Source organism: Aplysia californica, unplaced genomic scaffold (assembly GCF_000002075.1).
Source record: "Aplysia californica isolate F4 #8 unplaced genomic scaffold, AplCal3.0 scaffold01291, whole genome shotgun sequence".
NCBI classification, from domain to species: domain Eukaryota; kingdom Metazoa; phylum Mollusca; class Gastropoda; order Aplysiida; family Aplysiidae; genus Aplysia; species Aplysia californica.
This window is the reverse complement of record NW_004798561.1, coordinates 70,838-95,837: the sequence shown is the minus strand read 5'-3', so window position 1 is coordinate 95,837 and position 25,000 is coordinate 70,838. Positions and strand designations below refer to the sequence as shown.

At 40.3% G+C, this 25,000-nt stretch overlaps 1 protein-coding gene across 2 annotated transcripts; it reads right to left on the bottom strand.

The window, feature by feature from the left end:
- Nucleotides 1-281: 281 nt before the first annotated feature.
- On the bottom strand, nt 282-24,209 carry LOC101848633 (ras-related protein Rab-22A). Of its 2 annotated transcripts, none has more exons than XM_035973489.1 (7): nt 23,971-24,208; nt 19,842-19,921; nt 19,240-19,321; nt 16,963-17,034; nt 15,786-15,909; nt 14,712-14,804; nt 282-409 (listed from the first exon to the last, which is right to left on the bottom strand). In XM_035973489.1, exons 1-7 carry the CDS (start codon nt 24,004-24,006, stop codon nt 396-398), a joined length of 501 nt encoding a protein of 166 aa, XP_035829382.1. In that variant the 5' UTR covers nt 24,007-24,208; the 3' UTR covers nt 282-395. The 2 variants fall into 2 exon arrangements, with proteins under 2 accessions (XP_035829382.1, XP_005112546.1); XM_005112489.3 differs by lacking the exon at nt 282-409 and adding an exon at nt 12,688-13,455 and having other exon boundaries at nt 23,971-24,209.
- Nucleotides 24,210-25,000: the final 791 nt, after the last annotated feature.

Below are 25,000 nucleotides of genomic sequence, written 5' to 3'. Positions count from 1 at the left end.
CATTTACAATTCTACTGTGCACTAGAACGAGAAATGCCCCCCTTTTGGGAATGGCGTAAAGACACTAGTCAGTGGCACTGCCCCGGGGGGGGGGGTTGACATTGTTAGATCAGCCCATTGCAATTCTACAGTGCATAAAACCATGTTATTATTGTCCCCCTTTTGGGAATGGCGTAAAGACACTTCAGTCAGTGGCACCGCCCCGGGGGGGGGGGGGGGGTCACCTTCCAGGAACAACAAGACACCAACTAACAGGAAGCAAATAACGAGCACAATAACCAAACAAGTTCTCAATTCGTTTATTTGTACATGGCAGCATCATCATACATTGTTCCTTGGTCGCCAGGTCGTCCACACAGCCACGTGATGGTCATGTAGGTCACCGACACACACGATTATGTGTGCACTTCTGCATGAAAAATTAGAGGCAGCGTGGTCGAATGAGGCTCTCGTCAATTTTTGGGCATGTTAGAGATATTGGTATCATCGTAAAGCTTGTTCACTTGTCTTCATTTGGATGAAAAAAAATATCCATTTATCTTGAATACAAGTTGAGATATTTGCGAATGAAAGAGGTGGAGATCACCTGTTTTCAGGGGTAAAATTAGTGAGAAAATCACCGCAAAAGATTAGTTATTTCCTAAGCTAAAGAGTCCGTGGTAACTGAAAATTTACATTTTCAGTGCCTTTAATCGACGTTTTTATGAAAAATCCACACAAAAATGAGTTCTTTAAAGGGCAAGAAAGGTATTGAGCCAAAAAACAAAAATTTGATAAAAATTCACAAACTTGTGGAAAAATGCAGGTTTCTTCACTTTGAGTATTTTGACGAGAGCTTGATTCCACCACGCTGCCTCACAATTGTTACACACTACAACACTACTAGTACTACACATCTTCAGAGGTCATCATCATCATCATCATCATAAAATTAGTGTCAGCCATAACACCAGCCCAAGTAGTACTAAAAATCTTCTAATTGTAATTGGTCGCTTTTAAGGACAAGCGGGTTTACCCAGATTTCGGGAGTTTCCAGAAATCTTGACCTACACCAAAAGTAGGCATTGCCCTACCTATAGGAGAAGTTTGGTTTCATTGGTGTGTATATTTGTTTGGTTATAGAGAAAACTCTCCTTGTCTTTTAAAGAAACTTAACAAGGGGCAAAAACTTTATCTTTGATTGTCTCAAAACAGTATTTTTCTGGATAGCCCCCTTGTGCTTACTTAAAAGCGACCAGTTGTAAGTCATTAAGTGTGTCATTCAAGACGCTAGCCCAGGACAGGGACAGTTGAAAAGTGTTCGTTTGTTCGTGACCTTTACCCTGATCCAGGGTGAGAGAGAAAGGCAAAGATGAGGATGATGTGTTTCATCCACACAATTAAGAGATAATTCATCAAGGAGACGTGCTGCTTCCTCCATGTCTGCCAGATCCAGCCCGAGATGAGAAGGATACAGTATCCTCCAAGCAGACAGACGGAGAAGGATACAGTATCTTCCAAGCAGACAGACGGAGAGAGAAGGAAACAGTATCCTTCAAGCACACAGACGGAGAAGGATACAGTATCCTCCAAGCAGACAGACATGGAAATACTAGACACAATAAAACACTTCCCAGGCGAGTCTCAGACTCACATCTTTCGCATGTGAAAGCCAAGTGTCTATAACCGCTGAACAACATACAGACAGCATTCTTATGTGGGTCACCCATACTTGCGATTCAGAGGGTACTTCTTACAAATTGTTACAATCTATATATACCTTATAAATCTTATTGTTTGTTTTAAAACAGTAGAGGTTTTACGGCGCTCGCAACTCACTGCATTAGGTCATATGAGCGCCAGAGGAATAGAGGTGTTACAAGAGAGTAACAAACATAAAAAAGAAGAAGGGGAGAAAAGGATGATAGATGTTTGATAGGAAAGAAGAAGCAAACCACACCAGAGCACCCGCCAACCACCCACTTCTAAATCTTAGGTGTTCAGTGACAGTAGTCCTAGCCATATATATAACCAGCGTACTAGCAGGGAACATAGCCATTTAGCCATCAAAGACTAGTGCATGTCAAAAGAAAAAAAAAGGGGGGGGGGGGGGGAGTAGAATAACAAAGAATTTACCTTTTTTTAAATGACAAAATGAGTGAAGTGTTAAAGTAAAAATAAATCACACTTATAAATTTAAATCTTATTTTTCATATATATTAATATATATATATATATATATATATATATATATATCAAAACAGCAATTAATTATGCTTTCAAAGTAATATAGAACACTGACCTTTCAAAAATATTATTATTTTTAAAGAAAGAAAATTGAGAAATAAGAATTCCCATCTATCTACCAAATGGCATTCATGGCAAAGAGTAGAGGTAAACTAAAACCTATGCCCCTAATGATGAAATATAAACAGCATTTTTTGGGTCTTAAGTCTTAATAGAAATCAGGGATTTATAATATATTACGTAAGCTTGACTTTCTTCTATTTATAATGATATTGTGGGCTCATTATATATATTATTATTATAATACAACGTTCTTATATTAGCTGAGTACTTAAGCGGTACACACATTTTTAAATAGCTCACATTTGGACTGAAAAACTATAGACCTACATCACTAGGTCAATGGCCAGCTGTTAGAAAGTATTAAGCCCAGAATGTGGACAAATTGTTGTATAGCAGTTTCCTAGTCTGTGACATAGGTCGCACGTGCACCAGAAATATTATATCGAAATTCAAATTCTAAAAAGTTGAACCCCCCCCCCCAAAAAAACAAAAACAAGTAAAAGTACAAATATAGAACTTTGGTACGGTACACTTGTTAAAGGAAAGGAAAGAAAAAGTTGTTTCTCTTTCCAGAAAAATATAGCTTTCTGGACTTAGTTTATTTCAACAGCCTGCCCATGATGTGTATCCATGTCCTGGGCTCATGTTCCCATTCAGATTCAATGGTGCAGATTATCATGAGTGGAAAAAAAAAAAATTCTAATCCCCGGATTACAAAATGCAACCGATAAATGTAAAATAAATATAATGAAAGCAAGGCAAATAATGCTTATTACCATTCTAAGTATTAATAGTACATGTATTATAAAAGTATTATAATACAGCAAGTGTAGATTTTATTGTGTATCGCGCGCCGTTCTCATCAATGTTATCTTTTTTTAAAAAGAAAGACACGTGTATGGAACAAAATGATTATCAAACATAGCGGTACATTTATGACAAAAGTACAAAATACTTGTAGGACAAGCAGCCAGTCTCACTCTTAACAGCGACACAGAAGCAAGGGAACACTGAGGTTCATCATCACCATCATCATCATCATCATAATAATGATTTTAAAAATTATTGCCATAATCATAATAACAACAGTGATGATGAACAATAATCATCATCAATAAATATCATCATCATATTGATATCAATAATAATGATAATAGTAAATTTGGTATTTATTTTTATTTTATAGGCTAATTCTACAGCAAGGAAAAAGCACACTGCTACGCTACACAGAAACTTTTTTAATATATTAGAAACAGTTCCCACAACACAGAGGCATAAGTTAAACACAGCCACCGCACAAGGTACCTTTTTACTGCATGCAAGATGCACATCAAAGCGACAACCGTCAAGGAAAGAAAAAAAATGACAGATGGGGAGGAGAAAGAATAAGGACCAAGACTAAGAATCAGCCTCAAGCCACCCGCAGAATGTTTGTTTTAGTAGAAGTTTTACTACACTCGAAACAGCATAAGGTCATATGAGCGCCAAGGGGTGGATGTCAACAGAGAAGTCCTTACAGGGAATCAGACTTACTCTGCTCACCTCTCTAGCTTCAACAGCACAAAGTCTGCTTCCACTATCAAGGCACCCCGGAAATAGCAGGTCACAAGAGAGTGACAAACATACAAAAGAAGTAGAGGAAATGACAATTGTAAAGATTAGGAAAGAAAAAGCAGCAGTTCCCTGTTGTAGATCAGGCACAGTTATGAGCGTGACATGAATCAGCCCATTTACAATTCTACTGTGCAACACAACATCCCCCCCCCCCCCTTTTGGGAATGGCCCAAAGACACTTCAGTCAGTAGCACCGCCCCGGGGGGTGACCCACAGAATGTATATGTGAGAATGGTTACATGCACCTCCCAGGAACAATGGGACATGTTAGATCAGAAAAACTGTTGTGGGATTCACCATCGCATGACACGCACTTTGGAATGTGAAAAAACAAAGAGCTTAAAATAGAATTCTCTGCACTGATCACTAAAGAGCTTTGGAAGTCGATCACACGCTTAGCATCTGAGTAATGAATGATACAACAAATCAAAATTCTAAGTTCTAAGTTAAAAAACAACAACCTCCCAACTGTACACAAATGAGGCCCTTCAAACTATGCATTACTGAACATTTTCAACCAATCTTAAAATACCTCCCTTTATTTCACACTGTCCTTTTGATTCGGAATATTTGTGTGCATGCCTAAAGAAAGGTAACACAAGTCGCCACAGACCATTCTGAGCTACAGGCTGATCGTGACAAAAAAATCACTTTTTTGACCAAGATATGTTTCTACTAAATAACTTAGATAGTTCCACCATTTTTTAACTAAGTGTTAAAAGGGTTTTCATTGATCTGACTTCTAAATATTTTATTTTGAATACTTTTGAGACTAGGGTATTTTTTAAATAGATAATGAAAACTGCTTTTAGAAAGTGTTAAAATCTGTTCTTGATGAAGCATGTTTTCTCTTCCCGGCTATATTTACCATTAAATTCTAATCATGACATTGATGTCAACTGAATGCCAAAGTGTAAATGAATTTTCCACGCATAAATACATTAAAAACAATTGAACCATCGGTTTTTTTTCAATTTTGTATGGGTCGTAAACTTAAAAAGCTTATTTTCTCAAAATACCCTACCTCACAAAATGTGCAATATCTCAAAAACTACTTGATATATCTCAAAAATTCAAAACCCACTGTGTTCAGCACTGAATTTTCTAAAATGTGCAACCCTTAACTCAAAATGGTCAAAATCCAAATTTTGGTAGGCCTACCTTTTTAAGCACACACACATTTTCTTAACTTTCACTTTCAGCAAAATTCTTATACAAATTCAAAGTACAATATGGTCTATATATATACAGTTTAGCATGACATAGCGAACACACACATAGCGAAACACGCACACATAGAGAGTAGATTTTCAGTCCTGAATTTTTTATTAAACCCTATTCTTTGTTCTATACATGTACATAGATAGCCAAATTCTATTGTTAAGAAAAGACTTTTGCTTCCTGCCAGTTTCGCTATATTTGTGTGTTCTGGACTGAAATTGTATGCTTTACTCTACTACATAGGCCTACATATTTCACACAGTACATGTGTATATATATATATATATATATATATATATACATATTATTATTAATGTACGTTTCTGTGAGACATAGAGAATTAGAACTTACAAAAAGCTCATCAAAATAGGCGACATTTTCCTTGAGACATCAGACTTCAGATACATGCTGAGGAATGCAGTAACGGTTTCTTTACTAGAAACAGTTTTACGGCACTTGAGACACAAATAGGTCACATTAGTGCCAAAGGTTAGTTTTAGTTTATGTAAAAGTTTTACGGCACTTGCAACACAATAAGGTCATCATATGATATAAGTGCCAAAGGTTAGAGGTGTTACTAGACAGTGATATACAAAGAAAAGAAGGAAGAGATATAAGGACGATAGATGCTTGATAAGAGAGGGGGAGCAAACCATACTAGAGCACCTGGAAACCACCACATACAAAGTCTATCAAAAGGAGCGTCAAATGCAGACACAATCAGAGAAAGTGGAGAATAAAATAAACAGTTGGGCAGAGATAACGCAAACGTGGGAAAACCGAAATCACAAATAGCTCGTACAATTTTCCTTTCCTCAACGGATATTTCTTAAATTTTCATGAAACATAGATCTAGCTATTTTGTTCCGTGTCCCAACAAGTCAGCCCTCCAGAAGAAAACATTACTACTTTGTGAGAATGTGTGAAGAAACACCTGCTAACCATCTCAGTACTGCTACTTTTCAAGTAACAAACACAAAAAAGAAGGAGAGGAGATCAGACAATAAATGTTTAGTTTAGTTTTAGTAGAGGTTTTACGGCACTCGCAACTGCACAAGGTCATATGAGTGCCAGAAGACTAGAGGTGTTACAAGAGAGTAACAAACATAAAAAAGAAGGAGGGGAGATAAGGACGATAGATGTTTGATAGGAAAGAAGGAGCAAACCACACCAGAGCACCCGTCAACCACCTACTTTGACACGATTTAGATCTCACACAGACAGTAGTGAATCAAGACAAAAATATGATATATATATTTACACAACCGACCACAACACAATGACAGAGTAATTCAACAAATTTGACGACCAATAAAAGATAGCATTTGTACATCTGTATAGCGCAAATCCCCGCTCAACAGCAAGCTCTATGTGCTTTACAATCTATACTATTACCCCAGCAGATCTGAGAGCATTCTGAAACAATCTCAACTTCCTGGGAAGCATACAGTGCAAGCAGCCATTTATAGGAGCTAAAACACTAACATACTGACAAGGTCTTTCGCTATACAGGTGATCTCTGCAGTACATCAAACTAGCATCATCTGAGTACATTTTGTTCCCGTTTTTCCTAAGGGTCCACCCCTACCCTCTCTGATGACACAAAACAATACATTTAGCTCATATTTAGTAAGAGTTTTACGGCACTTGTAACACAATTAGGTCATATAGGTGCCAAAGATTAGAGGTGTTACTAGAAAGTAACATACAAAGAAAAGAAAGAAGGAAGATGAGAGAAAAGGATGATAGATGTTTGATAGGAAGTTAAGAAGGAGCCAACCAACCACACAAGGGCATCCACCAACCAAACACAAATAATATGTTGTGATGTTCTAATGCCAAGAGCTTGTAGTGGGCAGGACCATCATTTATGAGATACGGGGCATTTACAAGAAACTGAATGAGTAATTTTAGACGCAAGCTGTGAGAGATCTGATTGGAAACAAAGCTGAGAGGAATTGTGTATACTTCTGAGTATCTGTAACTGTTTTGTTTTAGTAGAGGTTTTACGGCGCTCGCAACAGCATAAGGTCATATGAGCGCCAGAAGATTAGAAGTGTTACAAGAGGGTAAAAAATATAAAAAAGAAGAATGGGAGATCAGAACAATAGATGTTTGATCGGAAAGAAGGAGCAAGCCACACCAGAGCACCCGCCAACTGTCCACTTATAACTGTTTTCTGCCCACATCTACACAATTACCATCACAAAGGATGCGGGTTGTTTCAACCTTGCCAGTGAGGGAAAACCTCAGGCTAAGTAGATATACATATGTAGGATACAACATCCCAGCAGACAGACAGAGGCGCTTCACAAGAAAATTCCCCACTTGTTGAGAATCCAACTCCCATCTTCCTCACGCAACAGTGAAGGACCACAGCACAACAGGAGCTGGTTAGTTAGCAGAGAGGAAATACACCAGCAAAGACAAAAAAAACCCCACCCAGACCTTGTACTGTAATGGTTTGAACCAATGACCTCTTTTAAGGACAAGTGGGCTAACCCAGATTTCGGGGGTTTCCAAAAATCTTAATCTACACCAAAAGTGGGCACTGCCCTACCTAGAGGAGAAGTTTGGTTTCATTGGTGTGTATATATTTTTCTTTATGAGAAAACTCTTCTTGTCTTTTAAAGAAACTGAACAAGGGGCAAAAACTTTACCTTCGATTTTCTCAAAACAGCATTTTTCAGGGATAGCCCCCCTGTGCTTAAAAGCGACCATATCATCTCTGTGACAAGAGAAGTTAGATTCGCTGTTTGACCCTGATTTATTACACAATAAATTATATCATGAAAAAGTGGAGTTACTCCATTTTCTTGAGACTGAGACATGGACAAAATGACAATATGCTGATGATATTTTTTTTATAGTAGAGGGTTTTACGGCGCTCGCAACTGCATAAGGTCATAAGAGCGCCAAGGGGTGGGTGTCAACAGAGAAGTCTTTACAGGGAATCAGACTTACTCTGCTCACCTCTCTAGCTTCAACAGTACAAAGTCTGCTTCGACTATCAAGGCATCCCAAAATAGCAGTTCACAAAAGAGTGACAATCATACAAAAGAAGTAGTGGAAAATGACAATAGTAAGGATTAGGAAAGAAAAAGCAGCAGTTCTCTGCTGTAGATCAGGCACAGTTATGAGCAAGACATGAGTCAGCCCATTTACAATTCTACTATGCTTGAACGAGAAATGTCCCCCCTTTGGGATTGGCCTAAAGACACTACAGTCAGTGGCACTGCCCCGGGGGGTTACTACAGTCAGTGGCACTGCCCCGGGGGGTTACACTACAGTCAGTGGCACTGCCCCGGGGGGTAACACTACAGTCAGTGGCACTGCCCCGGGGGGTCACTACAGTCAGTGGCACTGCCCCGGGGGGTCACTACAGTCAGTGGCACTGCCCCGGGGGGTACACTACAGTCAGTGGCACTGCCCCGGGGGGTAACACTTCAGTCAGTGGCACTGCCCCGGGGGGCACACTACAGTCAGTGGCACTGCCCCGGGGGGTATATGCTGATGAGATGTTCTGGTCAACAGCAATGTCTCACAGCCACTGGCTGACCTAGATTATATGCCTTGACTCCTTAACGCTTTGCTTCAAGTTCTTTGTTTAGTAAGTATAGTAGTAAGGGTTTACGATGCTCACAACTCTGCGAAAAGGCCATCTGAGTACACTTCAATCTCTTTATTCCAAATAACAAATATAATACATTATAGACGTCATAGGCTGCAGATGGGAAGCAGAGTGCACGCCTCATCCACCCACAAGGGAACATCACAGTTCACCTTTACACTTTACATTACACACCTTGCTTTATGTACACACAATAAATACACACACTACCACAGCCAACGGACCATAGCATAGATTCTTTTTACCAGAACAGTGACTTGGTTTTGAAAATAGTAAACATCATGAAAGAGAAAAGTATGACAGTGATCATCATACAACTCTTTCCCTTCACCAACCTACACGCATCGAAAAATTATTAAAACAAAGAGAACACTCAGCCCTTCAGCACCTGTTTTAGAAAGTGTTTTACGGCACTTGCAACACAATTAGGTTATACAAGTGCCAAAGATTAGTGGTGTTACAAGAGAGTCAGAAACAAAAAAGAAGGAGGAGAGATAAGGATGATAGATGTTTGTCAGGAAAGAAGGTGCAAACCACACCAGAGTACCCGCCAACCACCCACAATCCTTACACATAATTGGTGAGCCTTACAACAAGAACTTTTTTTGGTTTCAACATGAAAGGCTTGGTGTACCCCAATTATCGAAAGTTTCGTTTTTCCCTTTTTCGATTCAGAGCAAAATCTTAAATTTTAACTGTCTTAAAATATTTTGTCACAAAACAGGGGATGTAATCAACGAGTTAAACCAGAGACAACCAGGTGAGACTGTCTTTGTGCCTCCACAATCAAACTGCCTCTCCTTTCCCCATTGAAACAACAGAGCAAAAAGAAAAGATTGCATTGAATACAGCTATTTGGTGTAAGATAAAATAACTTAAAGCAGCTCGTAGTCTTAAGTAGGCATCACCAACAATCAGATCACATTTGCATTTGAAAGGGAACTTACTTAACACTTACAGTAGTCGCCGACGCGACCAGGCACACTAAACACAATTAAACAACGAATAGACGCACTGCAATGAAGTAAATACCTCGAAGGAAGTCACTCTATATGATAGCAGAACGGTTGACGAACCTCAGTGAATTTTTTAAACCTGTTTCTTGGGCTGTCAACGTTTTTTCAATTTAAAAAGATTCAACCACGGCTTCAGCATTCTAAACTGGCGTGGTACTTGGGTTTTTCCCACTATATAATATATGAGCCTACGGACTACGGTACTGTAAATGTTAAGTACTCAAACAAATGCTCAACGACCATCAACCCTTCCTCGATCTTAGATTTTGTTCAACTTGGAATCCCAACCGTGCATGGACACTCATCAGGCCAGCAACTAGGGGCGAGACCACCGACATGGCTATTGGAGCATTCAGAAGAGTAACCTTACAGCATCAAAGCCACACGCACAGCTATGCATGAAAGATAGCAACAAGTACACAGACGAAACATAACATCGAGCGAACAATATCAACAACGTCAGTTCCTAAATTTTTCCCCATACCATCAGGAAAAAACATATCATCGCCGTCATGAAAAAGCGAGTAACTTCACAGTTGATTTCCTCACCTTGAAAAGCGAGGTAGCAAAGAGTTACACATTGTTCTTATGACAGTGACGATATGCAATAACTTCACTCTTATCTAACAGCAGCAACAACTTCATATATATTAGCGGACACAAAAAGCACACCTGTTTCAGTTTCATGATACAGGTCTTGGGCAAGTTTACGCCAACGGCAGTTCAGATGCAGGTGGGGGAATTAGCAGCCCCCCTCTCTTCAGGTCAACAACTCATGCTCACGCTGATGAAGGAATTATGTTCACAAAAAAGATTTCACAAAGTGGGTTGAAGTAAATGGCCGAGACAAAAACTGGAGACATTCAGAACAATTTCACTTCAGAGCCAAACTGACATCATTCATTTACTTCACAAAACTGTACACAAAACCATACTATAGACTCCGGCGTAAGATCGACCAATAATTGATCGCAGTTCGAATATGAAGCAAATAAGTTTGTTAAAAATTAAATTACATAGTTGTGTTATACAGGCAGTTAAAAAGACGCATTCCAAACTTCACGCTGTCATTAAAGAGAATGAAGGAAGAGGACAAGATGATCTGTTCTCCACATAGTGCCAGATCGGAAACAGGCCGGCCACAATGGTTCACTGTTCATTCTGCTCAGATGCTCTAAAACAAGATTACGTTCATCCATTTTCTTTTCCTGTCAAGCATCTGATCAGTTTCTTCTGTTAAGTCATTCTTGGTTTACCGCTGCTACTTTGGAATCAAACCCATGTCTTTTGGCGCTATATGACCGTATGCAGTTGCGAGCCCCGTAAAACCTCTACTATAGCTAAAACCCATGTCTTCTGCGTCTGAGGCAGAGTTCAACCATTTCACCACAAACGCCAGCATCAATAAACTTTATAGCCAAAAAGCTGTTACAGAAAATGAAAATACAATCCTGAGACAGCTGTTACTGACATGAGCCTGTGAGAGAGAGAGAGATGACCCTAGAGAAAGGTCAGTGAAGAGTAAGTCTAACCAACCATCACCCCCCCCCCCCCAACACCACCTATCTACATGTCACAAAGATCACTTTGAGCTGTTCTCTGTTTTACAGCGCTCGCAACTGCAAAAGGTCATATGAGCGCGCGGGACACATTAAACTTTTCCAGTTGGTAAGAAATTTTGAATTTTGCCCAGGTGGCGGCTGAAGCCTACTCTTATCGATTTTAGACCACCAAGGGATCTTTAACATGCGCAACTTGCACACGGGCCCTCCGAGATTTTTCACCCTTGTCCGAGAAGGCAAGTGTACATCTTTCCTACCTGAAGACCAAGGGTGTGGCTGAAAGACAGCATTAAGGAGGTGAGGGGATGAGGGCAGAAAGAGGAGACAAAGCAGATGACAGAACCTTGCTAGAGGGCAGGGAAGGAGGTGAAAGGAGACAATTTTAGAGAAGAAAATTTTTCAGTCCCTATCCAGATTCGAACCCGAGACCTTTGAATGAGAGGTGAACACCTTAACCTTTAGGCCACGAGAGCCCCCCCCCGAGCCCCCTCACCAACTCTAAAGACTGAAAAAAACAACAACCCTGCACAATAGAAAACATGCAGCACATAACAACTTGCCACTCCTTAATTCTGCTTCATGAGCATCAAATGCAACATACATGTATTTTTGACAGAGTGTGACTATAGAAAGTCTCACAAATTTTATCTGGGTTTGCAAGCTCCCTGTCCTCACCTTTACAAGAAAAATGAATAACCCCATTGACTTTGCGCTCTACAGCCAGAGTCCAAATCACTGGACACATGGACACACTCATTGTCCTTGCAGCAACAACGCTGGCAAGTTCCATCTTTTCACACACACGTTCTCACCTGTGACCACATTACGAATTCTTTTAAAAATCAAGAATATATGCTCGAAGTATTCCCTCAAACATCGTGGGGGTTACGTTCCAGGACCCCTCTTGACAGCGGAAAATATGTTTTAGTAGACACAATATATTCAGTATGTACTTCACACATTTATAAATACCCCCTCCCCCCCCCCCCCCCCCCCCACTCATTAGGTAGTCCACGCTGAAAGTTTTACTTGAGCTGAGGCTAGCTCAACGACCACTAACTAAATGCAGTTTTCTTTCCTGTTTACATAGATACAAATATATAGTTCTGTGATGATTATTAAAGAAATGATGACATTTCTACTGGGTGTTTTTCACTCCCCACATTAGCACCCTTGTAAACTTGATGGATGCCTTGACGTAGGACAGGTGTTGTTCTGTACTCACAAAACTGGCACAAACATACCATTTTGAATGAACAGTACACACAAGCATACCATTTTGAATGAACAGTATACACAAGCATACCATTTTGAATGAACAGTACACACAAACATACAACTTCAAATGCATACAACTATGATGTGTTATAGAAAAGAAGAAAGGTGGATCTTCATTTTGATGTATTGGACATAGCAGTCCACGCATTTATGACAGAATTACATTTGTGGAAAAAACGATTAAACTAAAGCACAATTTGTGACTTTGCCCACCTTCCCGGCTATTGGTCAGGACTACCTCGTCTAATTAGCCTCTCCCACACCCTGCACAAGCACTTTCTACACTTGAAGTACGAGAGACAAACAGTATCTAAAAAGCTTCCTATTTGTACTAGTGAACAGCGTGCGTTGACTAGTCACGTCTGGACCAATAGTGCATCAACAGAGCTTCCCCGGTTCCCCTCTTTCCATCTAGAAAATACAGCGATGTACAGAATCCGATAGCGCGATGTACAGACTCCCATACCGCGATGTACAGACTCGGCAAAATGTGAACTGCAATATGGCGAGGGAATACTGCAGTGTCTTATGCATCCAGCCACCTCACTACGGATGACACAAACTAAAGAAAATTCTATACGACTGCTCTCGTGATCACTGTCTTGTTCGGGTCTATGCTTCGACTAAGTACACAACTATCAAGACGGGTACGACACCGAGGCGTTGGCGCTCGCCCGCGAAGCTGCTCCGCTGCGTCTGTTTCCTGTTTGTGACGACGCGTCCCCGTCCGCAGACCCACCGCAGCACTTCTTGGATTTCCTCCCCTGATTTCCCTTGAGGTGGATGGTGCTGCCGCCCGTCTGGCCCACACCGCCGCCAAGCTCCTCAGGGGGAAGTAAGCGTGCTGCAGCAAAGGGAAATAAAACCACAGACTTGCATCAATCGAAAAAGGAGATAGGAAACCCAACGAAAAGTATCTCTTGGGAACCGACAAAGCAAGAATTATTGAGAGAGTAAACATTTGGTAAAGGTTACACTTTGAACCAAAAACTACATCTATAAGCAACAACTACAACATATCTATAAGCAACAACAACAACATATCTATAAGCAACAACAACAACATATCTATAAGCAACAACAACAACAACACATCTATAAGCAAAAGATGCTCATCCAATAAGGCAGGAATGGGAGGAAGGAGGAGGTTCAAGAATATATTAAAGGAAAACTTTACATTAGAAATACAAATGTGAGGCAGCGTGGTGGAATCAGGCTCTCGTCAATTTTTTGGGATGTAGAGTTATTGGTATAATCTTAAAGCTTGTTCACTTGTCTTTATTTTAATGATAAAAATATCCATTTATCTTGAATACAAGTCGAGATATTTGCGAAAGAAGGAGGTGGGGGTCACCTGTTTTCAGAGGTAAAATTAGCGAGAAAATGGCCGCCAAAGATTAGTTATTTACTTAGCTCAAGAGTCCGTGGTAACAGAAAATTTACATTTTGTGTGCCTGTATGAACGTTTTTCAGAAAAATTCACTCAGAAATGAGTTCTTTGGCGAGCATGAAAGGTGTTGAGCCAAAAAACAAAAATTCGATTAAAAATCACAAACATGCGGAAAAATGCAAGTTTCTTCACTTTGATTATTTTGATGAGAGCCTGATTCCACAACGCTGCCTCACAAATACTGGAACAAGCAAAGTTATCTATATTGGTGTGATTTTTATATATGTGTCATGACGCAGTGGAATCAGGCGCTCATCAATTTTTGGGCATAATTTTTCATGATACGGACCAGCGCCTGGTTTCACAAGGATTCCTCACATATACATAATGTGACGTTGACGAACTGTTGCACACATGTGGTACACTAGACGTTGTCAACCAAACTTCCCCAACAGGACCAATGAACGTGGTACTTTGTTCTATTCTTTTCCAAAGTTCCTGCCTTTAATCTGGACATCTTCATACAGCACAGCAAGTGAGAAAATTTTAGTTTAACAGAATAAAAGAAACATGCAACAATTTGCTTTATTCTTAAGTGCAATCATTGTATCATGTCACAACTGCTCTAGCTTTGAGCTGCCATACAGTGAGCACAATATACAAGCAGCTTGTTTCTCTGTTCACGTGACAAGACGTCTTTGAAGACCCACCTATAGCATCGAACAATTCAGCTACGTTCACCGCAGTCATGGCGCTGGTTTCACAGAAAATGGCACCAATGTCTCGGGCGTAGTCTTGAGCATCTGATGAAAAAGCAAAATAGAAAATTGAAACGGACTCATACAATATTTCAGAAAAAAGAGAAAATCTCTTGTTTAGTTTTAGTAGAGGTTTTACGGCGCTCGCAACTGCATAAGGTCATATGAGCGCCAGAAGATTAGAGGTGTTACAAGAGAGTACCAAACATAAAAAAGAAGGAGGGGAGATAAGGACGATAGATGTTACATAGGAAAGAAAAATCAAACCACACCAGAGCACCCACCAACCACCCACAGAAAATCTCTGAACATTTTTTTTTCAAAGGGTAAGAAGTACAGATAAAGAGTTCTGATATAGTAAACAAGCTGTCCAAACCCAGACAAGCTAAATTCATCATGATCTACACAATTTACATACTGCTCTGTCCATAACCTTACTCAAAATGCTGTCCCCAACATCTGCAAATATGTATCTCATTCTTTCTTTCCCCACCTTGATTTCTCATCCCTCCCAACTCGATTCTATTCTTTACTACGTTGATTAACCTCTCTTTAGTTTTGTTTTAGCAGAGGTTTTACGGCGCTCGCAACATAAGGTCATATGAGCGCCAAGGGGTGGATGTCAACAGAAAAGTCCTTACAGGGAACCAGACTTACTCTGCACACCTCTGTAACTTCAACAGCACAAAGTCTGCTTCGACTATCAAGGCACCCTGGAAATAGCGGGTCACAAAAGAGTGACAAACATACAAAAGAAGTAGAGGAAAATGACAATAGTAAGGATGAGGAAAGAAAAAGCAGCAGTTCCCTGTTGTAGATCAGGCACAGTTATGAGCATGATATTGATGAATCAGCCCATTTACAATTCTACTGTGCACAGAATATGGTAATGTCGCCTCTTTGGGAATGGCCTAAAGACACTTCAGTCAGTAGCACTGCCACGGGGGGGGGGGGGTGGGGTGCTAACCTCTCTCCATCATGGCACAGAGCAGACACAAAAGAAAGAGCAGCCCCAGCAAGACCTACCTTTCTCTCTCACCTCCCTCAAGTCCTCCAAATCACACTTGTTCCCAGCGATGGCGATCACTATCTTCGCTGGGCCATGGCGGTGAAGTTCATGAACCCAACTTTTGACGGCTTGGAAGGATGTCTAAAGCAAAAACAAATAATGACCCCAAAAAAATTCTTTATAAATAAAACGAAATACAGTAGCATAAGATGAAATTAAATGAAATTAAATTAAATTTTAAAAACAATATATAAATAGTATCACATGAAAAGCTTTGATGTGGGAATGGTTAATGTGGTTTCTTTTCAACTATATCTGCCTATACACGTATATTCGTCATTCAATTCACAAGTTTGTTGATTGACTTTTGCTATTTTCTTCCCAACCCTAGTGAAAGTTGCTATCCATACCCTCTGAAGTATGAGAACCCCATGAGCTGTCTCAACAAAGAAAAGATTGACGGACTGATCAGTCCTGTAAATAGAATTTAGAACATTGAAAATACACATGAGAGACTCTATATGGGAGGCGACGTGGTGAAATCAGGCACTCGTCCAAATAATGAAAGTGAAGATCCTGGCATTTTTCCGCAGGTTAGGGAATTTCTATCAATTTTCATGCCCATTAAAGAAGACATTCCTGTGCGGATTGTACTGACAAATATCAATTAAAGGCATAAAAAATGTAAATTTTCTGTTCCAACCGACTCTCAAGCTACGGAAATAACTAAACTTTGGCGGTCAATCTCTCGCTAATTTTACCTCTCAGACCAGGCGACCCCCACCTCCTTCAAATGCAAATATCTCGACTTGTATTCAAGATATAAAAAAAATTTTCATTGAAAGAAAGACAAAGTTGAGATATTTGCTATTGAACGAGGTGGGGTCGCCTGGTTTCAGAGGTAAAGTTAGCCAGAAAATGGCTGCCATAGTGTGGTGATCTCCATGGCTTTAAGAGTCCCTGGAAACTGAAAGTTGACATTTTCCTGCCTTTAATCAATGTATTCCTGGAAAATCCACACAAAAATGTCTTTTTAAATGGACATATAAGGTGCTGAGTCAAAAAAACCAAATTTCAACAAAAATTGCGAAACTCTCAGAAAAATGCTATCTTTGATTTCATAATTTTGACGAGCGCCTGATTTCACCAGGATGCCTCACATGAAGATTTCTTGTATTTGCTGCTTGTTCTTACCTCCCTTGTTACATCATACACAATGATGGCTGCTGCCGAACCTCTGTAGTACATCGGGGCCAGGGCGCGGTACTGAAAGAAGAGATAAAATGGCGGGGATACTCAACGGTACTGAAAGAAGAGATAAAATGGCGGGGGTACTCAACGGTACTGAAAGAAGAGATAAAATGTCTACATCATCAAGTCTCCTGCACAAAGAGCATCAACGATTTTCCATCTTTCAGATCCTCAGAGGGCTCTTCTCAAGAATGGAAAGTGGTTCTGCTAAATCCTAAAGTTTTATAAAGCTGTCAGAAATATATTAATACACATATCATATTATATATGAGCATTTGCAAAAACATGAGGCAAATTTTATTTACAAACTGTAACCAGTGGCAAAATGACAGTCTGCAAGATTCATAGATCCTTTTTACCACGTGGATGGAGAAATGTGTTGTAAATCTCCATTAGCTGTAGTGTAGGATGTGTCCAAAATATCAAGGGACATTTTCTTTTGTTGCAATTGAAGGTTTTTTAATGTATACTTCAACATCTGATCATAGAGATATATAATATATTGTAATAAGCGCCAAATAAGATGACATTACTTAATAAGTGCTCATTTTTGTCTCAGTCAACTTTTTACAAACAGCTCTTGTACAAGCATTGGTCAGGTATTGGTCAAGCTCTTCGTCAGTACACATAGAAGAAGTGGGTATGATTCCTGTGATTTACCATGCGTCTCCGTCTAGCTGCTGGGATTTTATATCAACTTAGCTCGGCTTGGCCTTCCCGGGTTCGAAACCTAACAGCGACAAAAAATGTTCTACTCTAAAAACTTCTCATTTCACCTCCATTCTTGCTCTCTAACCATATTCTGTCATCTGCTTTTGTCTCCCCCATCTGCCCCCACCCCCTCCTGGGCTCCTGACTCTTTCTGCAGCCTTTCTACTGCTACTCCTTGGCTCCTTCTTACTGCTGTCTTTCCGTCTCACCCCTGATCTTTGGGTAGGTTAAGATCTAACACCTAGCCCTCTCGGATAAGGGCAAAAAATCTTGGAGGTCCCATGTGCAATTTGCCCACATTAAAGATCCCTTGGTGATCCAAAATCAATAAGAGTAGGCTTCGGCTGCCACCCGAGCAAAATTCAAAATTAATTTCTACTAAACTGATAATGCATAATGTGTTCTGCGCACTCATGTTAATGCAAGTGCTGTAAGACACTTATCAAAACAAAAACTAACAAAACAAATTACCAAACTTTTCAGCTGCATCTGTCTGGCCCTTTAAACCTTACACCGACACAAGGCAAAACACCAAGAGCTGACTCATCACTCTATCATTACAAAAAAGATAAGATCCTCTAATCAAATAAACCACTTTCAAATGGAGATATATAAGCACACTTATCAAACAAATGTTTATCTTGCCACCTGAATCAGTACGTTCTGATCCTAAATGCACAGGGGCTTTCGGATTTTTGACAACCACTATCAAATCTGTGACTTCTAAATATCTACTCCAGTAGTCAAATTTGATTCCATGTGCTTCAAATTCCATTCGGTTACTTCTCCTACCACTACAACCCTCTTTGACTTCTTGTTTTCCTCCAAAACTACGTCTGTCAGGAACTTCAATCTCATAGACAAAGATGTGACTATCATCAAATCGTCACCGGATAATTCTAAGCCGTTAACTCTAAAAATTCAGGGGTTTTTGTGTTTCTTCCCTTGATGTCTGACTGTTGCCGTGGGTCTACACCTTGCCATGTTTGCCTTCAATTTTACCGGGTGAGAGCCAGATGTTCGAACAAAGAGATAAAAATTCACATATATATATACATATAATTCTCCCATTCTAGGGTATAACTATAACTATGTATTCTACAGCATCACAAGGTAAGATAAGATACATATCTTTATTGTCCAGATCTTGGCACGTTGGTTTGGTGTTTCACCACATGCACACACACAGACACACACACAGACACACACGCACACACACACAAACATGGACACACACACAGGCTTACAATCACATGCATAATATAAATGAGCAGCAATATAAACAATAATAATCTTAAGCTAGATACATGGTCAATGTTATTCTGATGCATGCTCTAAGGTCATATATATATATATAATACAAGGTGGTTAAGATGGAAGAATTTTGATGGATGATGGTAAAAATGACCTTCTGCATCTTTCTTTGTTACAGACCAGAAGCCTAGGTCTTTTACTTCTGACTGATGTTTTTATTTGAAGGAACATGTCGTACAAAATATCAAAACAAACCTTTTCTTGGCCTGCTGTATCCCATATCTGAAACTTGTACGTGCTGCCATCTACAAATATAGTCTTTGTCATAAAAGAAGCTCTGGAAAGACATGAAAAGATCCATCTGAGGTCACCTGTCAGCATTTCAATGAAGTAAGAGTGTGGTCGCAGGAGTGAATGAGAATGTGTATCAGTGTATGTGTGTGTGTGTAGAAAGGCTTATAAAAAGCTTTAAAATGAAAGGGGGGGGGGGGGACACTTCAATTTTAGCTACCAAATCACTCTTACATATACATGTAAAATAAAAACATATTTATAAAACAGGAGGACAAAAACGGTCTTTGTTCGTTTACGATAAAGATATTAAAGTAGAGTTCACAAGAAGACAGACACTAATTTAAAGTGGTGAAGTAAAGCATTTCTTAATAATTCAACTGACAAATACAACAGTGGGAAATTAGACGCTATAACTTACAACCAGGGCCCAAAGTCATATATATATCTTTACATATCTTTCTGGCTCTGGTTATATTCATGGGTCAACGTTTTGAAAAAGCATATATATATATATATATATATATATATCCATGTAATAAAACTATATTTTCACATCTACATACCCGATGGTGCTCTCCAAAGCTTGTTTGAATTTGTCCGATACAAATCTCATAACAATGCTCGATTTACCAACACCAGATTCCTGGGAAAAATGGAAAAGATCCATGTTTAAAGTTTCATTTGATCAATTACACAAAACAGTAGAGAACAAAATCCATGAAACGTTGAACTGATTTTATGCTCAGAGGCGCACGTCAGATGGACAGACAAGGTCACCAATGTGGATGTGTTCAGGAAAACAAGACAGATCCCAGTCAGAGATGAGGTAGGAAGAAAGCGGTGGCTATGGACTGGACATACTCTCAGGAAGTCAGGCAGCTGCATAACAAAGAAAATTTTGGATTGGAACCCACAAGGTAAGAGATCAAGGGGAAGACCACGTGGAACCTGGAGAAGAATCACAGAAATCGATGTACAGAAAAGTGGGAAGACATGGAATAACATCAAGAGGCTAGCCCAGGAGAGAGAAAGGTGAAAGGTGTTTGTCTGTGGCCTATACCCTGGTGCAGGGTGAGAAAGGCAATGATGATGATGATGAGGCACACGTGACATTATGTCCCATAATTTCCCTTTAGCGCTCAGAGTCAAGCACGCAGCATTGAAATCGTGGACACAATAAAAAATGGTTTCTGAGTTTCAAGTTATGGGCAAAAACCTTTTCATTTTTTAAACCTTGCAGAATTTCTTAGGACTGTGTGTTTGTAACTCCCCAACTGTCATTGTTCATGGCTTCAGGAAGCAACATCCCTGCATTCCGGACATGTCCAATGATGCTCTGATGCTCCCTAGCTCCCTCCAAAATGTTGCCGAGGGTCTTTTTCTACTGATTGTGCCAGTGCATATATCTGGTCGAACGTTCTTCTGTTCTTTCCTGCAAGGATGCCAGCCTTTTCACTTCCTTTTTGTATTCCCAAAAGCATCATCCTCTCCACGGCAGTACTCGCCTCTGCCTCCCTATCTTCCTCCTCAATCAGCTGGCGAGAGAGACATTTCAGGATCTCGACCCTGTCTGGTTGAGCCGTGCTGTCAACTGAGGTGGCCTCACCAGCCAATCTGTCGGCTTTTTCATTTCCCTAACTCCCCAACTTCAAGTGGCTAGCCTGTGTATGTAATAGCTTTGGAATCAAAGTAGCAGGACTAAAACACACATTCTCGGCCCACTTTTAGTTTTTAGGTCTTGTTTAGTTTTAGTTTAGTTTTAGTAAAGGGTTTTACGGCGCGCGCTCGCAACTGCATAAGGTCATATGAGCGCCAGAAGACTAGAGGTGTTACAAGAGAGTAACAAACATAAAAAAGAAGAAGGGGAAATAAAGACGATAGAAGATGTTTGATGGGAGAGAAGAAGCAAACCACACCAGAGCACCCGCCAACCACCCACTTTAGGTTTTGAACAGAACTCTTTATATAATAATTGGATTATAATACCTCTATCATATATACACACAGTATATATATATACTATAGAGTAGCGAACCACAATGTGTGAAGAATGAGAAAACGTAACATAAGATGAAGCTACAGCAAGCACCAAGCACACCTGTGATTGGCCCAAATATAGATGACGTATTTGAGCCATCTATTTAAATTGTCTTCTTCCGTGGTTTCCTCCAAGACTCTTGGGTTTCCCTCGCTAGTAACTGTTGACCAGCTCTCGCCGTGTTTGTTTTTCTGCATTAATTTACATTAAACAATCTCAGCAATTCTTGTTCCATAAATCTACCTTCTCCTCAAAGTTGTACACATATACTTACATACACACACACAATAGCACATGCACACACACACAGCCCAAGCAGTCGGCGATGAAACCAAACTAGTCTAGTGACATTGATCCCATCGCGCGCTAAGCCTACAGCAAAGCGGGCCCGCCACGGTGAGATCTAGTCAACTGGCGAAGGAAGCCCTGGGCCTGGAAGACGAAAAAATAGTCGGAAATACATCATCTACATTTGGGCCAATCATAGAGGTATGCTAGGTGCTAGTAGCTTCATGTAGATCTAGATCTAGTGTAAACGTAACAAGGATGACTGACCAAAAGTTGTCATGTTGCGTTCAACATCTGATTAACTCGCGGCCACCTCTATTCTCACCCGGAGTGAGAATAGTGCAGGCGAGTCTTGTGGCTATTCTCACCCGGTGTGCGTTCACCAAATTTTGCGTTCACCCTAAACCATAGAATTTTACACTGTGAGGAAAAATTGTAGAATTCTGTGCCGTGAACAAACGTTCCATTACAATTGTAGCCTACTAGAAGCGTACAATTTTGTCTGTGGGCAGTGGAGAGAGAGAGAGAAAGAGAGAGAGGAGTAGCGCGAGAATTTCCGGGCAAAACAAAATGGCGACCCGCGTAGTTCGGCTCGATTCGAAAAGTTAAATCGAAGTGACTATTTCTCCGAACGTTCGGAGAAATAGTGCCGATCTTTATTTCTCCGAACGGTTTTCGGCTTCCGGTCTCGTGATTTTTTGCCTATATATATCTATTTATTGCGAGAGTTCGGCGCCAACTTTCATTCTGCCTCTGGTCTGGGAAGGAACACGTACCGCATGGCAAGCCCGCCTACAGACAACCTTCAGTAACACCCACCACACACCCACCACCATCATGCACATGTACACACACTAACTAAACATAACTAGTGGGCAACTTTTGAACGTATGACGAGCTGAACTGTGGATGGAGAGACAGTGTGAGTGAAAGAGCGGGTGAAAGGAAGAATGTGCGAGTTTATCCACAGGCGACAGCAACTACAAGACGACGACACTGACCAGCCACTGGATCCTGTGTTTCTATTTTTGTATACTTTGAACTGTTACTGAATAAAGGCTGAAATAAAGCCCGAAAAACAAACAAACACACTCCTCACTCTCCACTTACTACCACACACAGACACACTCAAACACTCACACATACATACACACACACACACACACACACACACACACACACACACACACACAGGAGCAAATTTTTGGGTCTATATCTATTTCAATTTTCAACAGCTAGTCTAGATGAGATTTTTAGATGAGTGTAAAAACGTGAAAAAGAAAGGTTTCACAACAGAAAGAAATCAAAATTAGAACAGCCTATAAACAACAACAAACATTAACAAATAAGGGCGTGTGTCCACCTGTCCGAAGAAGATTGGCAGTTTTAACCCTAAATTAAATGTGCGTAATTTTTAAAAAAGTACAGGATATTACATGTAAATTATGGAATCACACACATTAAGGGGCTTGCCAGTGTCAGTACATTGGTCGCAGCAGTGACAAACGCAGATGCCAGTTCTATGTGTCGTTATCAATAACCCTCCGTAGATCTAGATCTAGACAGCACACGAGTGAACACAACACATTACGTTTAAAAGCAGCACCTTTCATAGGCAACACGTCATATCTATAGCGAAAAACTGTTTGGAATTGTTGCATTTCTTTATATAAATATTTACGGCGGACATTTTTTGGACCGATTGAACCATATTGTATACGAACAATCTTTGGTAGGCCCATACTATAATTATAGATCTCTATAATATCCGAAATTTGGGGGAAAGGATGATATTTCAGAGTGTTCGGAGAAATAGTGCCCAGCTTTATTTTCCTGAATGTGCGGAGAAATAGTGCCCAGCTTTATTTTCCCGAACGTTCGGAGAAATAGTGCCCAGCTTTATTTTCCCGAACGTTCGGAGAAATAGTGCCGGCCAAGTTAAATAGCCGTAGCATCTTTGTAGACAACAAATGTATTTACTTTTGTGTTTTAACATCATTTTTTAACTTTGTTTTGGTCAATTTGATCGTCCACACCGATAGACAGTATTCAGAAAGAGACAGAGAGAGAAAGAAGAGGGGAGGAGTTGATCTTGCGAGAACTTCCGGGCGGGTGAGAATAGCCACTTTCTTAACTCGCACTGTCATCCTTAGATTCTAGAACCCAATAATGCCTCAAAGAAATTGACTACAAAAAAAAGTACACAGACCTAAGTCTAAAGGTGAAAATTCAAATTAAACATAAGTTTAAACCTAGGATCTAGATCTAGAATAAAAAAGACAAGGGCATGGTCATGCCAAGGGCCCATTTACACTTCCAGTTTCAGAATCTAATGAAAAGAAGAGATAGAGACAGAGAGAGCTTACCCCCAAGAGACAAACTTTAACGTCTCTCAAAGCCATACTGGTGCTTTTATATACAAGCTGTGAACATCAACCAATGCTCTGATGATCTGAGTGAAGATGAATCCCTCACAATCTCGAAATTCAGCACCACCTTGGGCGATGTTACAATAATTGAATGATGAGGTCTTTGGGTGGTTTCGCTGAAATCACAACGCCATTTTACACCCTTGTTTTGATCACATGATCACGTCATCCAAGGGAAGTAATAAAGACAACTTTTATGACCGAAGCATGAACTAAAGAGAAGAAGCTACCTCCCTTTTTCTTGTTCGGCGTCAAAGTTTCTATGGCAACGAGAACCTCCACCCCCCCCCCCCCCCCCTCTCTCTCTCTCTCTCTCTCTCTCTCTCTCTCTCTCTCTCTCTCTCTCTCTCTCTCTCTCTCTCTCTCTCTCTCTCTCTCTCTCTCTCTCTCTCTCTCTCTCTCTCTCTCTCTCTCTCTCTCTCTCACTTGTCATCGCAGTGGTGTGGGATTTTTATCACTTTTCTGTTTCTTTTCAACCAGGAAAAAATTTGACCCGGTGACTCCATTTGAAGAAACAAACAGCAAGATGTGCGCTTCAGAGTTCTCCCTTGCTCTGTGACACTGAGCGTACGATAAAGAAATACAAATGACTGAAATTTGTTCCCTCCTCTCCACATGTGACCAAAAGTGGGGAGAGGGCCCCTCACAATAAAAGAATACATATACATACACATATGCTATTATACAAACAGGGGGGGGCAGAACGAGCAGACAACACACTAGATGTCGAAGAAGCATATACAAAACGAGTGATACTGCACGCCAACTACGATCTCAGTCGTGGAGCTACCATGAGATAAAGGTATCAGTGGAGCGGAAATGCTCCTGTGGTTCATAGAGTAGAAGTAGAGAGGAATTGGAGTCTTCACTCATGGAGTGACAACGAGATCCACGTGAATGGATAATTGAGAGAGCGGAGTGGCCATTTGGGGAGAGACAACAAACCAAGGTTTTATTTTTTTTTTAA

What these genes read in the sequence shown, in the direction of transcription:
- LOC101848633 (XM_005112489.3), bottom strand. Translation starts at nt 24,006, where the DNA reads ATGGCTTTGAGAGACGTTAAAGTTTGTCTCTTGGGG. An exon ending in TGTATGATGTAACAAGGGAG is followed by an intron (nt 15,910 to 16,962) that starts GTAAGAACAAGC and finishes TTTTTGCTTTAG; the next exon opens with ACATCCTTCCAAGCCGTCAA. An exon ending in TGAATTGTTCGATGCTATAG is followed by an intron (nt 13,456 to 14,711) that starts GTGGGTCTTCAA and finishes CCTTTGCTGCAG; the next exon opens with CACGCTTACTTCCCCCTGAG.